The following is a 17,165-nucleotide window of genomic DNA, read 5'->3' on the forward strand; positions in this document are numbered from 1 at the left end:
TTTCATTTTTGTCCTTGTAACTCCACTATCTAGTACAATGCCTGCTACATAGTAGGCATTTTACAAATGCTTAGTGACAGAATGCTAGAAAACGGGCCTCTATCTCGAGACAGTGAAATAATAAAAGTAATCTTGGAGTCAGAAAACACGGGTTTGAGTAACAGGACTGTCACCTAACTAGCCGTATAACTTTGCATAAGATCTCTCTAATCTTCATCCTCCTCATCTATAAAATAGAGAAAATGATAAAATAGCCTCACCGGACTATCTTGAGAAAAGCATTTACTTTTTTTTTCCCTTTTTCGGAGGGGGGAAGGCAGGGCAATTGGTGTTAAGTGACTTGCCCAAGGTCACGCAGCTAGTGTGCCAAGTGTCTGAGGCTGAATTTGAACTCAGGTCCTCCTGACTCCAGGGCTAGTGCCCTACTCACTGCGCCACCTAGCTGCCCCGAGAAAAGCTATATATTCTCTTTTCTACACCTACCTTCAGCTCTTCTAACTATATCGCCTTTTTTTGATGAGAAGAAGCCAAAGGACTTAAGATAATGTACATAATTAAAAATATATTTAATTCCTAAGTTAAATGGAAAGTTATATTCTGATGTTATTTTAATAATGTGTAAAACTGTACCTTTTAAATAACTTCAGAAGTAATTCTATTTTGCTCCTAAAGCCAAGATGTTAGGGATAAATTTCTGGCATTCCTTGAAAGGCAAAAATGAAAGTTTTGTGAGATTTGAACCACCTGTTTTCCCCATATCAAAATAATGTTATAGAAAAAAATGCTTCCTGAAGTATTCTTTCAAGTGATAAATAATATACATTGAAGAGATACTAGGAGATACAAAGAAAAATATTTCTAATGCCCTTATATAATAGATAACAAAATATTATCAAAGAAGATTAGAGGTGAAACAGATCAACCCTCACACTGCCACATCTTCGAGGTTTAAAATAAAAAACAACACTAAAAATTTCTTATAAATTTTAGGATTATTAGACTGGTTGATTATGAGAGAATCAGAATCTGATTAACAAAAAATGTCCATATCTAATGAAGTATTTGATATTTTTTCACAAAATCTTTATGTACTTGATGGAATAATGTACATGGGAGGATATAAAGCCAGTATGTACATTCAGAGTTGGTTAAGCTGTAGCCAAAGAGATTATACATCAACCTGGATGGAAGTTTTTAGTGTTATGACAAAAGGTTCTATTTTGGCTGTAGATCATCATTTCTATAAAAATACTGGCTGAATATATAGGATGCTTATCAAAACTGCAAGTGACAATGTTGATGGTATTGACTAACGTTGTATAACAAATTAGGATATCTCAACAGATATACAGAAATAAAGCACCTACAAAGTAAATAGATCTGTCTTGAATAAATGAATACAAGGTTCATCCATTTAGACTCAAAAAAAATGAGTTGCACAGGTAGAGAAGAGGCTTGACAGAAGTTCATGTGAAAAGAACCTTAGGAGTTTTCAATGACTACTAATAAACAGGGTAAAGCTACTACTAAAAACACTAACACAACAAAAATAACAGTGACCACGAAGTCAAGAGTGGTAACAATCAAGTTATAGTACTGATCAGACCAGATTCTGGAATGTTGCATCCAATCTGAGTACCACAGAACTACTAACATACTAGAGGGCATCCAGAGGAAGCTTATTAAGATGGTAAAATGCCCGGAAACCATAAGACAGGAAGAACATTTACGGAACTGTGATGTTCAGCCTGGAGAAGAAAAGATTTAGTGACAGTGTCAAGACTATATTCAAATTTCTAAAGTGTTTCCATGTTAAAAGTCACAATATACTTGGGAGTGGTATTACTCCATAGGGCAAGAGTTAAAGCCAATGGATAATTTCCATTACATAGGTCTCATCTCAACATAAATCTAATATTTAGAGCTAATAAACAAATCAAAGGGACAGAAGTGGGTAAGGGAGTGGAGGGTGGGGAGATTGCCTCCAAAGTTTGGCATTAGAACAACTGAAGGAAAAGCTTGGTGACTATGAGGGATACATCAGAAAGGATTCCTGCACTGGATAGGATTTTGGACCAAATGACTTCTGAGATTCCTTCCAATTTTAAAACCTACATAACCTTCTAAGGTTTCTTCTAACTTCAAGGTTTTGTTTTCCATAACTGTAAAAAAAAAAAACTATATTTCAGTTTCAAGACACTCAGTATATAGTTGAAACAAGTTATAATTATATAAGTACATTTATTAGAAAAAGTTAACTTAATCCAACTTTCTCTTCTCTCAAATTTAATACATTTTTATGTGTCACAATGTTACATATTAAAAAAAATAACTCCTTTATGTACATCAATACTTATTCAAATCATATCATCCAACAGGAGGAAAAAACCCTACAATTAATTAGTAGACTTTTGGAAATAGTTAAATTTCTCTATAGCATTTATTACTATTTTAAGTAAATTAACATGTTTTCAATATATTAAATTTAAAGGTCACTCACCAGTGGCTACAAAACTAAATAGAAAAGGCACAGGAGTTGTAATCTGAGAACAACCTACAGCAAATATAAAATCTTATTAGATACCACCATTCAAAAACAACGCAGAAGTAGCACCTAAAATTCTGTAAGGAGTCCACAGGACTAAGTCAGATAAAATATTACTCGTATAGTTATTATTACAAAAAAATAAATATCAAGAATTTAAATACCAGACATTAAAAAACAAAAGATTTAAAACCCTGCAATCTTACCGTAACTTATGTTTTGATACATTCTCATAGCTAAATTTCTAATGATTTCAATAAAAAAATTGTTCAGAATAGCAACAAAGATAATGAAGGGAATATGACACTCACAGCTCTTCATCAGCAAGTCACAGACACAGTTTAAAAGTCACACAGTCATATACACCAAAGATTTATATAGACAGAACATAATTAGTCATCTAAAGTACATCACACCAAAATGTAATAAAAACAATGTCTGGGTCTTTCCTCCACATAAATGTTTTTGGATATTGTGCAATTTATCTGCTAAAAGGGATTACAGAAAAAGGAAAGTAATAGTTTTTCAGAGTAACTTCATTTCAAGGATATCACTTTAAAATCTTTGAAAAACTTATTTTAATCTTCAAGCAACTAGAACAATACACAGGTCCCTTGCTGACACAATGTTGTGCAAATATTAAGTCACAGTCCTGAATGATGATGATGATGATGATACCCTGTGCTAGGCTCCGTGGAGGTAGAACAGGCTTGTTGAAACAGCAGAGGAATTTTCTTGAAAGTAACATCGAAAAAGGAAGAAAAAGCATCACATAAAAATGCTGTTGGTAGTCCTACTATTGGTCCAATAGAAAAGGTTATAAAAGCTGGAGACCTAAGACAGTCAGCATGAGCCACTTGAAAGTTGACAAGAAGGGGCTCCACAAGTGCGCTGAAGAAGAAACTTGAAAAGAAATTAATAAAATCATATTCTTTTAAAGGCCAAGTTTGAGTTCACATTCTCTGTCAATAGAGATACACGTTACGAGCTTTTACATCATCAAATGTGTTTCACTTTTAGATGTGAGAAAACAGACACAACCCAAATCACTTAAATTAAGAAAGTCATTATCCCTGAGTTAACAATATAAATACAGTACATTGATTTAGGTGTGCAATATCTGGAATTCCCAATATATATGAAATGACATTCAAGTTAAAAACAACCTAAGAGACAACCTAAGAATAGAAATAGATGCAGCATTCAAAGCAAGGTGGATTATTTTTTTTTCATGGAGCCTATGTACAAGATTTCTAAATTCAACCACTTCAGTTTCAAAGCTTCCTGGAACTTTGAGAAAATTTTAAAAACACAGTGAAATTAAAGCACATTGAGCATATTTGTAATACCATGGAATTATTTTTTTTTACTTGATAAATACAAATATTTAAAAGCTTTACCAGCTCTTCCACCCAAATCAAAGAAACATTTCTTGGGGGGGGGCAGGGGGGTGAGAGGAAATCTTTGTTTAGAATTATGACTCTACATCAAAATCATGCGTAAGGAAACAATTTTGAGGGAGTTTGTCCCACGCAATAACTGATAAGAAAATAGATATGTCTGTGTGTATCTCTGTATCTATATATGTATACATGTACATATATGTGTGTGTGTGTGTGTGTGTGTGTGTGTGTGTATATATATATATATATATGCTCACACAGAGTTACTATATAGTAGCTCAGAAAAAAAAATTATATATAAAGATACATTCCCAGGAAATGTAATGATCTTTAAATTCTAATAGGATGCATAATCCCAAATAACAATGTAACAACAAATAATATTAAGGTTTTCTTCATTCAAAAATTAGAAAAAATACTCTAGGGATAAATTTGATAAACGAAGATTGGCCTATTTTGACTTAAGATTTAATAATACATTTTTTGATTGCCTTCTGGAATGAGGCACTGTCAAGCAATATATTGTTAGTGTAAGGTGTGACATATTGGCTTCCTTTTCTTTTCTTTAATAATTTCAGTTTTTAAAAGAATAAAATATCCTACAGTTCACTATAGTAGAAATAAGTTAGGTTTGGTTTCTCACCAAATTTATTACCTATACCTAGATAAAGCCCTCACAATTTCTCACCACCAACATCTACTCTATTTCCAGGGCAATAAAGGGAAATTGTAAGCAATCCCCATATTAGGAAAATTTTCAACCTACTGATTTTTACAGATCTAGACATTTTAATCCAAAAAGTTTTTTTGTTCAGCACAATGTTTCTATATTTCAAAAGGTCAGAAAATAAAGTAACAAGCTTTTGTGAATGACTTGAAAAGGTGTCTCAAAAAAAAAAACGCCTCTTACTGCTAGAATTTAATCAAAGTGCTACCAATATGAACACACATCAGACAAATAAATTAGAAGCTAATTTATTTCTCTGGTTTATTTAACAATAGTCAGAGCCTAAAACATTAAATAAGAAAACATAGCCAATAGGCAAGACTGACAACAAGGGTTTTAAAAATAAAAACAAAAGCAAAAAACAAAAACAAACAAAAAACAAAAACTAAATGCAATGAGACTAGTCTCATTGGAACAGTTTACAATTTCATTATTCAGAGATTTCAAGGAACAGAACAGTGTACTGTACTGCTATTAAAAAAAACACACACACACAACTAAGGGCAAATACAAGTTGCATTGTACGTATTTCCATGTTGTAAAAGTTAACATCATGTTTTCCTTGAAAAGGAAATATTCCTTCTGGTTGCTTTTAGCCTGCAAATTTATCTCCTAAAACCATGCATCACTGATGACAGAGACCAGATGCTATCCTCCAAAAGGCACGTGAAATTCTCACCAACCCCAGGGTTGACTTTTTTTTTTTTTAAACACTCATATATCTAGAATTCCAACCCTAGGGCAGAATTTAGTAACTAGCTCAAATGGTCATTCTTAAACCATTTATATGCAGTCTTTCCCAATATGGGTTGCTTAAACAGATGCACAGAATAGCCAGTGAGGTGAATCAAACACAGAAAGATGGTGTGCCTCTTTGAATTCCCTAACAATCGAAAAGTTTTCAAGATCAAATAATATACCAAGATTTAGAATATTTCTTCATACTTCCCTAAATATCAAATGTGAACACCTCAAACTGACTTAAGAGGCAAACCAAAACAGGGCAACTTTGCAAATTTACTTGGACAAGTGGCGTAGAGTTAAATTCATTTCAACCAAGCAAGTAATTACTAAGCACCTACTTTGTGCAAAGCATTGGGCTGGGGTACTAGGGATTCAAACACAAAAACAAAGTGTCCCTGCTTTTAAGGAGAGTTTAAGATAAAAAGATTAAATAATTTTTCTCCTAAATAAAAGGACCTAAAAATCCTCATGGGCATTTGGCTACCTTCATGTAACAAATCAGAAAACAGGTTAGAGATTTTTGTTTTGTTTTAAAAGCAACTCATTAAAAGAGACACCTTATTTCTGCTTGCATAAAATTACTGTTTTTTAAGAAATGCAGAACACATAAGCATTCTGACAGAAAGGAAACTTATCATATACTAAGAATACATCAACCAGAAAAAGGATCCAATAACTTCAGAAACAGCTTAAACTAGCCACCTCTACAAGATGAATTTTGGCAAAAAAAGGAGAAAGATGTTTCAGAGCTGGCAGTACGACAAGAAACGTAAAAATTTAACACCTCATATTTGGGGGAGGGATAGAGAGGGTAAGTGCTTCTACATGCTCATTTGCACATTGAGACTAAACTTAAAGCTTGCCTTCTCTTTAAAGAATATTTCTACTAAAGGGCTTTCAGAATTTTCTGAGGGAAGTTGCCATTTAAATTAAAAAGTAAATATTTTACATATTTAGATTAAAAAAAAAAACCTACCACCACTACTAGGGCTCTAGGAAAGTTATTATTTTTCTACTTGCTCTCTGATCTCTCCAAAATAGTATTTAAAATGACTGAATTAAATAAGATATAAACATTTTAAAAACAAAACTCTCCCCTCCAACTCTACTTTTATTAATAAATTTAATCTATCAAACTCCTCAGAGGGACTTTCCTAAGTGAGTTTCTAAATCTTTAATTGCATTGCTTTTTTTTAATTATTTCTGTAGAGGCAAGGAATCACAGTCAAAACCTAAAGAGAACACTCCATCTTTCTCGTTTCAGTTAACATCAAAGACCAGCTTTCTTTTGTATTTTGAGATTATGGATGGCAGGCACAAATACAGGAAAAGGAAAAACCAAGCCACTGTTACATCTGTTCTGTATTTACAAGAAAGCATCAAACAGGTTATTTTTGGTAACTTTTAAGACAAAAACACCTTTTCTTGAATGCATTGTTAGCATCACTGTCAGATGAATCCACTGTCCCTTATATTAAAGAAATTGTTGCTTACATTAACTGTGTCACTTAATGTATAAATCTGTTCCTGTTCCAAACCCCACTCTCCCTCATCCTCATCTTCAGGTTCAGCTTCAGACCCATTACGAGTATTTTCATATAAAAAGACTTGCTCATCCACATGAGCCGGAGCTAATCTGTTCCTCTTAGCACTCACGACGTTGGCAGACGAACCAAAGAGTCGTTCAGGGAAGACCCTCGTAGCTAAAATGCACCAATACTTCTGAAGTACCTTTGGTAAGACAGGAAACAGCGCCAATCGGTCCGACCACCATTTAAGCGGATCTTCATTTAGGCCGAGTACTTTCTGAGACTTAAAGTTACTCAATTCCTCCACAATCTGGGCATGCCATTCCTCTTGATCTTCCACACCCCCCGTTTGGCAGAAGATTTCTGCCAGCATGTTATTAATTGCACTAGTCGGGGGTGGGGTGGAAGAAATGATCATTTTTTTCACTGGCGGCTCTTCCGATAATGAAAAGAGCTTTTCCTCGGGCCTGAAACTATTTTCTTTTACTTTCTCCAAAAGGCTTTTTGCTTCCTCTACAACTCTGTTTTCAACCTGCTGCCTTTCAAAAGCAGAAAGGAAAGGCAGCTTCTTGTACCTCGGGTCCAGAAACGTTGCCACGTTGAGGAACATGTCTATCTCAGGGGTCTCCTGGTATGTTGTTGATAATTCTTTGGCTATCACTTCCTTTGCCATACTGATTTCTTTCGAATCATTTTCTTTGATGTTCAGGGTTGTATTGAGAAGCATATGAAGGAGGGGTTTTACCATGCTTATCGTGGGATACTTGGATGCAGACATCATCTCAGCCACTTGCTTAAAGGGATGCAGCAGGTCCACCAGCCCCTCGATGGTGTTCCATTCACTGGTCTCCAACATAAGGTGGTGATTATTGCTGTCTTCCACTAAAACAGCTGCAATGATAAACTGCTGCTCTTTCAATCGCTGCAACATGGCAAGCGTGCTTCCCCACCAGGAAACACGATCACTCACAAGCATGCAGTGCATGATGTTCTGCTGTTTCTGTTTTTCACTTAACATGTACATGGCTACTGTAGACTGCTGAAAATACTCCACCAGTTTCCGACACCTTGTCAAGAGACTGCCCAGCTTTGGGAGCTGGAAAGCTTGTTGTATTCCTGCGTTGAAGGTCTGACCCAGACAAGGCATCTGAACTGGAATATCCAGAAGTGAACAAGCTTTTACAATATCTTTCCCATAATCTGTTGTAGCACCAAAGACTTTTGTGTTGATCCCCCACTCAATGAAGATCTCATAAAGGACTCTCGTAATTGTCTCTGCAGTGTTTTCTTCAGGGACCTCGAATGTCTTTAAGCATCGTGAGTTAACAGCCAAACAATGAGAAGAGCTGCTACTGAGGAAATGAACTGCAAGGGTTACATAGGACCTATTCTGGTTTTGGCTTCTCCAAATATCAGTGGATATCCCACACCATAAAATGTCTGTCAGTTCTTTCAAGACGATTTCTCTAACTGCGTTGTACTTTTCAGGAATTGCTTTTGTGCAGAAATATTTTCTGCTAGGAAGTTCATATCTTGGATCCGCTGTTTTCAAAAGCATCTTAAATGTAGGCTCATCCACTATGGAGGAAGGATACATGCCCTCACAAATTAGGCTAATCACAGCAGAGGTCAGCTCCTGGTGCTTTTTGTTTTCATAGCTGTGGCTGGTCTTCATGATTAAAGTATCCTGAACAACCTGCTGCGAGGATTCTGGCTTCAGTTTCGAAAAAGCAGTAGCAAAGGCCTCCCTCATCTGTTCTGTGTTACTCTTTACAAATTCACAAAATTCATCTGGATGATTTTTCTCCAGGTGGTATGAAAGGTTGGAAGTGTTTCCTGAATAGGCAATCTGTGCCATGCAAATACGGCAGTAGATCTTCTTCCACTGCAATATGCATCCCTCTGCATTGGTATCAAAACCGAAGTATTTCCAAACTTTGCTTTTTGCTCTCGGGTGAGCCACTAACTTTAGGTCTGATGGTGAACTTTCTAAGCTTTTGTTCTCCATCGCTTCTCCACCACCGTCCTGCTTTTTGATCCTTCACTCATTAATGAGTACCTGCTAAAAAGCAGTAACATAAACAAAAAATGAGAAAGTACTCCTGGTGTGATCACAGCTTCACTACAGAACTGAAATCAGCACATATGCAAACTCAATGATAAACCCACTCTTCTAACTACATTGGGAAAAGTTAGGATGCTGTCTCCAGGAATTGTGGCCTATACAAGATGTCCAGCTTGACAACTGTCTTTTCAAAGGTAAAGGAGGAAGGTTCCTATTAGAAGAAGAATCAGGAATGTTTTTTTAAAATATTTTCTAAATAAATAAATTAAATGCTACTATTTTAGCATATAAAAATGAGTTTTTGCACTCAAAAGAACATCTCAAGATAAAATTAACATTGAAAGTAGGCAAATCTTTAATTATCTTACATTTATTTTCTTATTTTAACTGTTTAGTATTAAATGGTTCTGGCAACCTTACCGAGCACTTGGATAGGAAAGTTCTGCAGATAATTAGCAAGAGAACTTTAAACTCTTTACGAAAGTGCAAGCACACACACCACACACACCCATACACTTACTACATGCAGGCACATGCATTTACAAAATTGTAGTTAGTGCAGAGTTAGCATTTTTACTGCTAATGCCTTGCTAGAGAATTTGATGCTACTTGAAATACAGTATAAGCACATAAGGCAAGAACTAGCCTAAACCAAGTGTGTTCAAAAAAGCAGATGTACCAATTTATGAGATCTTTTAATGATGCAAAAGAAAGTTCTGAACAAGCAACAAACTTTTTTCTCCCATCTAAAGAACTAAGCAGTAAACAGAAACAGCAGTTCTGTTTATAAAAATAATAACAATTATAAGCTTTATTAAAGTAATGCTGAATGTCTTAATTCTTGGAATTTTTTGACTAGCACGTCCTATTTTGTACTTGTTAAAAAAAATCAAATGAAAATGAGTCTATTTCTAGAGTTGAGGTTAACAAAAACGAAAACAGCATCCCCTGGAGTTTAGAAAGCAGGCAAATGCCCAGATGTTGATATTTCCTTCTCATCCCCATTCAATTTTTGTACTATAGCATGAACAACTTTGAAGAGAGTTTTTTTGGTGCTTAGCATAGGAGCCCTGGCACATAATAGGTGTTTAATAAATTCTTGTTGAGTATAAGCAGCAAATCTCATTCATTTCAGTGAAATAACAAAAGTTTTAAGTAATTTCAATGACTTCATATAAATATTGCAAAGTTCACATCATCACGGCTTCAAGACACATTACATTACTTTAACATGGCTTAGAAGGGGAAAAATGCTATGACATACAATAGTTTAATTGCACATTTTAATTGTTCTAGGATTTATGTTGGCAAGCATATCATTTATGCATGTTATTATCATCACTGTTTACATGATCCTCCATTTGTATCATTTATAATGACTTAAGCTATAATACAAATGGAAGCCTGTGTATTTAAGTATAATGTCTCATGGATTATAAATATTCAAAGTGAGAGAGGCAGCATGGTTTAGTGGAAAGCATGCTGGATTTGGAGTCAAAGAACCTGGGGTTCAAATCCCACCTTTGCTACTTACTAGCTGAGAGACCTTGGGCAATTTACTTATCTTCTTTGGCCCTCAGTTTTCTCATCTGTAAAATGAGATAGTTGTACTTTGATGAAATCTAAGGTCCTTTCCAGTTCTAAATCTATGAGCTTATGCTATAATACACTTCAAAATAAGACTGTTAGGAATATCCAAAAAAAAATGAGGTGTTTTATCTCCCCCTTTAAATTGCAAGCTCTTTGAGGACTGTCTTTCTTTTTATTAACTGTATCCCAAGTGCTTAGCACAGTACCTAGTACATAGTAGACACCTAATAAATGTCTATTGGATTGGATCATGCTAATTCCCTGAAAAATATAGCCCACAAATTGGGCTTATTGCAAAGAATGATGTCCAACAGAAAACAAGCTATAAAATATCAAGTCAACAGAAATATGAAAAGAAAAAAAAGTCTGGTTTTGTCCTTCTTTAAATAGCTTTTAATTTAGAACTTCACTGCTACTTTTGCATGGGCTTGATATTCAAAGCAGTAAATAGCCCTACTAAGGCAGCTAGATGGTGCAGTTGATAGAGAACCAAGCCTGGAGTCAGAAGGCCTGAGTTCAAATTTGACCTCAGATGCTTACTAGCTATGTGACCCTGGGCAAATTACTTAACCCTGATTTGTCTCAGTTTCCTCAACTGTAAGAATGAGCTGGAGAAGAAAACAGCAAACCACCCCAGTATCTTCGTCAAGAAAATCCCATATGGGGTCTCAAAGAATCAGATATGACTGAAAAATGACTGAACAACCATAAGGACTTTCCAAACATGTTACTTTATCCTTCCCTTGAGCCCAGACAAAAATCTCATTTCCAAAGCGTAAGATATGGAAAATGACAATATAATGAGACCTTTATTATCTGATATCATTACTTGCTTATACGAAAGTGAACATGCCTGTGCCCTGATTGTAACTGGCTATAGGAGGATATGGGTAATTTTCCTCAAATTCTTACATTTTCACTTAAGAAACACAATGACTTTCTACTGGAAGAATGTTTAAAGCCTTCACAAGGCAAGACTCTTTTTTTATTTAGGACAACCAAAGGAGCAGTGGCTTAGCCTACCACCTCCATAATCAAGTGGGACAATATGTCACTCTCTGACAATTTTCTTTATATCTGGTCTCTAAGGCACAATTTTTGTGTCCCAAATGCCCCAGTAGGGCCACAAGCCTAATATCAAGTGACTAGAAATACTGTCAACAGATGGTTTTCTCCCACATGTCATGACACATCTTATCTTTAAAGCACTTTCTTATTTGTCATAAAAAATACCCCACAATCATTGGCTCTTCACAAAGCACATGGTTAAAGAGAACTACATGTAAATTATAATGCTTCATCTTTATAAAATATATTTAGCAAATCAACACATTACTTACATACACATACATACACACACATTATCATCACCTCACATATCCTGGTAATATTGATGGCTGAAACCCTCAAATTCTTAATATTAAAATAATTAATATTCGTATGATGCTTTGTAAAAATGTTCAATATTTTTATTATATGAGAAAAATGGCTAGATAAAAAAAGAAAACGGATTCTACATAAAATATTTTAATGAACTAAGTTATTCATTTTTAGAGCTATAGGTGCTAATTCCCCACGAAAAAAAAATGCTATGTAAGTAGTTCAGATCTTTTAATCTATGGTCACATTTTTCTGGATATTGATTTCTCAAACTCTGTATTAACAAATTTCTTCCATATTAGAAAACACAACATATATTTTACAAGTTAACTAATAATGGAAGGTAAAACTCATATCCTGGCAATTTTCTCTATCATAAGTCCCCACGGTTAAGAAATGGAGAAATCTTGTCTCTCAGACAAATTACTTAGTGGCACATGATTTCAAAGAGATGAAACACAGTATTATTACCTGGTATAGTGGAAAGACTCATGATCTGAGTATCAAAAGACTTACGTTCTAGTCCTAGCTCCCCCACAAAATATTTGTGAACATTAGGCAATTTAATTTTTTTACCTCTATGGGCCTTCCCCATCTGTAAAATGAAGAGGGTAGACGAGCTAAGCTCTAAGGTTGTTTCCTGCTCTAAATGATTTTTAAGGGGTTACAAATCATTACAATGTTGAGATGTTCATGTCATAATTAGCATTAGCTCATCCTTCTAAATATACTGACTAGGTTTCCTGTTTTTAAAACCTGTTTATGAGGTAATATCACACCTTCAGGAAGGTATTTCTACATGCAACTATTTTTAAATAAACCAAGCATTTGGAGGGGAAAAGGGATACAGTAATTACTAATGTAATAAACAATCTTTGTAAACATACAACTGTCAAATGAACACTGACGATCCATAATTAATACATGTTTTTAGAGGATTCACATTAATAACAATATATTTTATTGAAGCTTTAACCCACTTAAAGAAAAACCCTACTTTTTCTCCTTAATCTAGGTTACAAGTCACTTAGTCTAAAGAGGTTCCCAAAATGGGTGATACTGCCCCCTGGTGCTGGAACAATCCAGGGGGCAGTAGTAGCCTCAGGTGCAATTGGGGACAGGGTAGGGAGTGGGGTGGACATTGTATAAAGATAAGGGGACAATGGAAGCATAAGGAAAGAAAAGAAGGAAAGAAAATTCCCTTATGTTTCATCTGTTGTGTAACAGAGTTAAAGCTGTAATGATTACATTATTTTCCAAATAAACAAAGAAGCTATAACCAATCAGTGGTCAAGTCTGCTGACAGGTCTTAACAAGCAAGTGTTCGCAGGCTAGCCTGTCCCATAGTCAGAAAGTCCAGGATGCACTGGCAGGAATATGTGCATGTAATGACTTGTTTACTATACGATACTGTACTGTTACATGATGCAATATTCAATGCAGGAAAAAAAAAACACAAATTTACAATAAATATGAAATTTAAAATGTCTTTTTAAAAAACATTTTTTTTGAAATGATGCAAATTAAAAAAAAAAACAGTTAAAGGGTTAAAAAATTAGATTTCCAGGGGGGGTACTGGGTAATTTTTTTTTCAAAAAGGGGGCAGTAAGCCAAATAAGTTTGAGTACCTCTGGTCTAAACTCAATTAAAGAAAATAGCCCTCACACTCATACCTTATTAAAATTATCTTTTTAAACTCCTTAGACCCCATTCAATTTCAATGTTCTCCACAAGACTTCCATTCTGAAATATGAAACTTGTAACTTTATTAGCAGTTTGGCAGTCTTATGACCTTTGAACAGTTTAAGCCATCTGAAGTTCCATTCAGCATTCTAACCAATGAGTTTTACCGTGACAGAGATATCTGGATAAACGAACTCTTTAAAAGCCAAGAAAAATTCTACTGAAGAAATAATTGCATATAGTATGGATCTTGAAGAATAAACAAAATAATGGTAATCTTTACTACCCTACCATAGGACTATTCTAATCAAGAGAGAATGATCAGTGTTTTGTTTTGTTTTTTTAAAAAGCACCTCTTTAAGAGCTTAACTTTATATATTTTTATTTAGAGATTGTGGTCTGAGATGTTAGTAGCAGTTATTACAACTTCTAAAACCTATTTCATTTCCCGAAGTTTGTGTTATATTTCAAGTTGTCTCTTTACAATTATATTATCTTTAAGTAGAAAAGTTTACAAACAACTTTTTTTTAATATTTTTCTCTTAAGATGCATGACAACAAAGTCTAAGGTGACCATTTCAACTATTTTACTGAAGAGATATTATGTCCATTACTTAACCATTCTAAATTTAATGATGTCCTTTACCAAGTAATGAATTCCTTATCAAAAAAAAGTTTTAACAATCTTCCAGTACTCAACTCTCAGTCCAATTTATACTAAACAATTTCTGTTTCTAGTCTCATTATCATAACACCACCAATGTTTTTCAATGTACCAGTTAGATCTAGTAATACTTTAAAGTGGGGAGGGGGAATGGCATATGTTTTCTAGTCTCTCCTAATTACTACAGATTTTTTAAGTGTTGCTTAAAGGGGTTGTGAATACCCCAATTCCTCTAGTCAGAAAAAAAAATAAGGCTAGAAAAACGTTTAGTTCACCTTTAAACTAAATTACAATCTGTTTAGAAGAGTCGGAAATTCGACTTCATTTTAAACATTTTTACATATTCTTATAAAGAAAATAAAGTCAAAGAAGTAAACTTAACCAATTAACTAAATGTGATGGCATCTGGACTTTCCAAACTGTACATTCATTTCACATTATTTATTGTGTGGCACATAAATAAACTTACAAAAGTTATTACCTCTTTTTACCCATTCCCAGTCTTCATCCCCTATCAACTTCAAGAAGCTGAAAAGTGTACATTTAATTTCTCTCCTAGTCATGCATTAAGAATCCAATCCTTACCTACAACTCAGCTGCAGCAATATTAAAGTTCTCTGGAAACCCACATTTCCTTCATATGGGCAACTGGGGAGAGCAAGGTGGTAATGCTGACTGTGCAGTTCGGTAGCAAACTCAAAAGAGTGAAGGAGGGCAAGAGAGCCAGGTAAAATTGGTCTAAGTTACATACTGCAGGCATGCCCTGGGTTGTCACATCCAAAAATAATCTGGAGTTGGAAAACGACCTGAGATTTGTAACCCAAAACAGATAAACAAGAGGTTGCTATTTCTTACAAAGGATTTAGCAATGTTAAAAAAAAAAAAAAAGCCAAGCCGTAAGAGCCCAACTCTCCTAGCCCTCAAGAAGCAAAAGAAGAGACCCTGAAAGTGGCTGAGACAAAGGTTGGAGAGGGGAAGGGAGAGTGTGCAGCAAGCAGAAAGGCCAGGTCGGCCAAGTGTGCAATGCAAGGGGGGGGGGGGGAAGCGGGGGCGGGGGCGCGCAGTGGGGTGGGGACGAGGGGAGTAGGAGGAGCCCGGCCGCTGCCAGGGCTAGGCTGAAGATTGGCCTCCTGTCCTCACCCTCCCCACTCCGGCACCGCGGCCCCGGGGGTTAGTGGAGCCGAGCTAGAGGCCCTAGCGGAGGACCAGGCAGCTAGGGACTGTGATGGTGCGGCCGGGAAAAGCCGGCCAGCCCAGGAACTGGGGCGCCTGCGCACGAGACCGGCTTCCGAACTGGGTCCGGGGACCGGTGATTCGCGCTTCCGCCCAGCCTCCCCCCGCCTCCCCCCCCCCACCCCCGGCTCCAGCCCGGCGGTGGGGGAGGGGGGCTGAGTGAGGTTATAGGCTCCGCCTAACGTGCTCCAGCCCCAAACTACGCACCGGCCCCGTAGGGGTCGGCAGGGCTGGTGGGGAAGGGGGTGCGGGGTAGAAAGCTCATTGTTTTCAGCCAGGCCAAGGTGAAGGTTTTGGGTGCTGCGGCTGCACACCCAGCCCCGGGGTCTCCTCCGCTCCCCCTCCTCGCTCCTTTTCCCCCGCTCCCCAGGGTCCTAGAGTGGGAGGACTGGAGAGAGAAGTGGAGCAAAGCAGAAAAGGGGAGTCTTCTCTCTCCCACCTTTGCCCCCTCCCCAGGTCCGGGCCGCTGCTTCCAACAACAAAACAGACCACTCCATCCTGGCCGGGTTGGACTCGTGGGGAGGACGCTGCGGAGGGCTCGGGAAGAGGCAAAGGCGTGGCGGGGGAGTGGGAGAACACACACACGATCACACACTACATACACGCACGCACCCCCCCCCCCCCCCCCACGGGAGGAAAGTTCGGAGGCTGCAAAAAAGAAGAAAGGCACCGCCGAGAAAGCGAGGCCCAGGTTCAGGTTCCTGCCTTCCCCTCCAACCCCCGCCTCCGTAATAAAGGAGGAACAAGAAGGAACACCCCCTTCCCTCCTTCTCTCCCCCCAACACACACATACATACACACACGCACACACATATATACACGCGCACACACACCCCTCCCGGGCCACAACTGACAGCTCCCGGAGAGTCCGGAGGAAATGGACCGGGACTGCTCTGCTAACCTGGTAGGGAGAAGCCGTAGCGGCAGCGCTGGTAGAGCTGCGACAGGACCACGATAACGGCCATAAAATAGACCTTGAAGGCCGGGAGGACCGGAGACAATAGCGACATGGCTGCTCTCCTTCCTCCTCCTCCTCCTCCTCCTCCTCCTCCTCCTCCTCCTCCTCCTCCTCTCTGCCGCGCAGACGGGAGGGGTGGTGGCGGCGGCGGCGGTGGCGGCGGCGGTGGTGTCTCTGCCTCCTCTCCGGGCACGGACGGCCCGCGCTGCCGAGCCCACACCCAGCGGAAACGAGCGCTCCTCTCTCTCTTGCACAGTTCCGCTAGTGGCGGCTGCCGGGCTCTGGAAGCCTGAGCCGGGACTCGGGAGCGACCCCGGAGACCTTCACCTTCACCTTGGGGGCCGGGCCGGAGGAGGGCTGGGGCCCGAGCACCGCTCTCTCTCCGCCCCCGCGCCGGCCTGCTGGCGGGGCCGCTTCCTCCGGGTCACCCGAACTCCCGGCCAGAACCAGCCCCCTCCCCCACCCCGCCCTCGGGGAGTTTAAAAGGGTTTGGGATTTACGGATTCTGAGTACTAGCAACCAAACCGTGGGGACGACCAAATTCTCTTCTCTTTGTATGTTGTTCGAGGCGATCAAAGAAATTTAGAAAGTGGAGGTTTGAGGGAAGTAGGCACCCCTAAAGAGAAGCCCTAAGGCTGAAACTG

At 38.0% G+C, this 17,165-nt stretch overlaps 2 protein-coding genes across 3 annotated transcripts in view; both read right to left on the reverse strand.

Moving 5' to 3' along the window:
- The window catches only part of DHRSX (dehydrogenase/reductase X-linked), a 391,217-nt gene extending 374,304 nt beyond the window's left edge, over positions 1-16,913 (reverse strand). Inside the window, exon 1 of one of the 2 annotated variants that reach the window (XM_036743124.1) lies at positions 16,465-16,913. In XM_036743124.1, coding sequence (XP_036599019.1) covers positions 16,465-16,573 — 109 coding nt within the window. In that variant the 5' untranslated portion in view covers positions 16,574-16,913. The remainder of the gene's footprint in view (positions 1-16,464) is intronic. The other variant, XM_036743123.1, reaches the window with a different exon arrangement.
- Positions 4,908-16,951, reverse strand: ZBED1 (zinc finger BED-type containing 1). Its single transcript, XM_036743122.1, has 2 exons — positions 16,465-16,951; positions 4,908-9,010 (listed from the first exon to the last, which is right to left on the reverse strand). Exon 2 carries the CDS (start codon positions 8,954-8,956, stop codon positions 6,869-6,871), a length of 2,088 nt encoding a protein of 695 aa, XP_036599017.1. The 5' UTR covers positions 8,957-9,010; positions 16,465-16,951; the 3' UTR covers positions 4,908-6,868.
- Positions 16,952-17,165: the final 214 nt, after the last annotated feature.

The sequence above is a fragment of the Trichosurus vulpecula genome, chromosome 2 (assembly GCF_011100635.1).
Source record: "Trichosurus vulpecula isolate mTriVul1 chromosome 2, mTriVul1.pri, whole genome shotgun sequence".
In the NCBI taxonomy this organism is placed as follows: Eukaryota; Metazoa; Chordata; class Mammalia; order Diprotodontia; family Phalangeridae; genus Trichosurus; species Trichosurus vulpecula.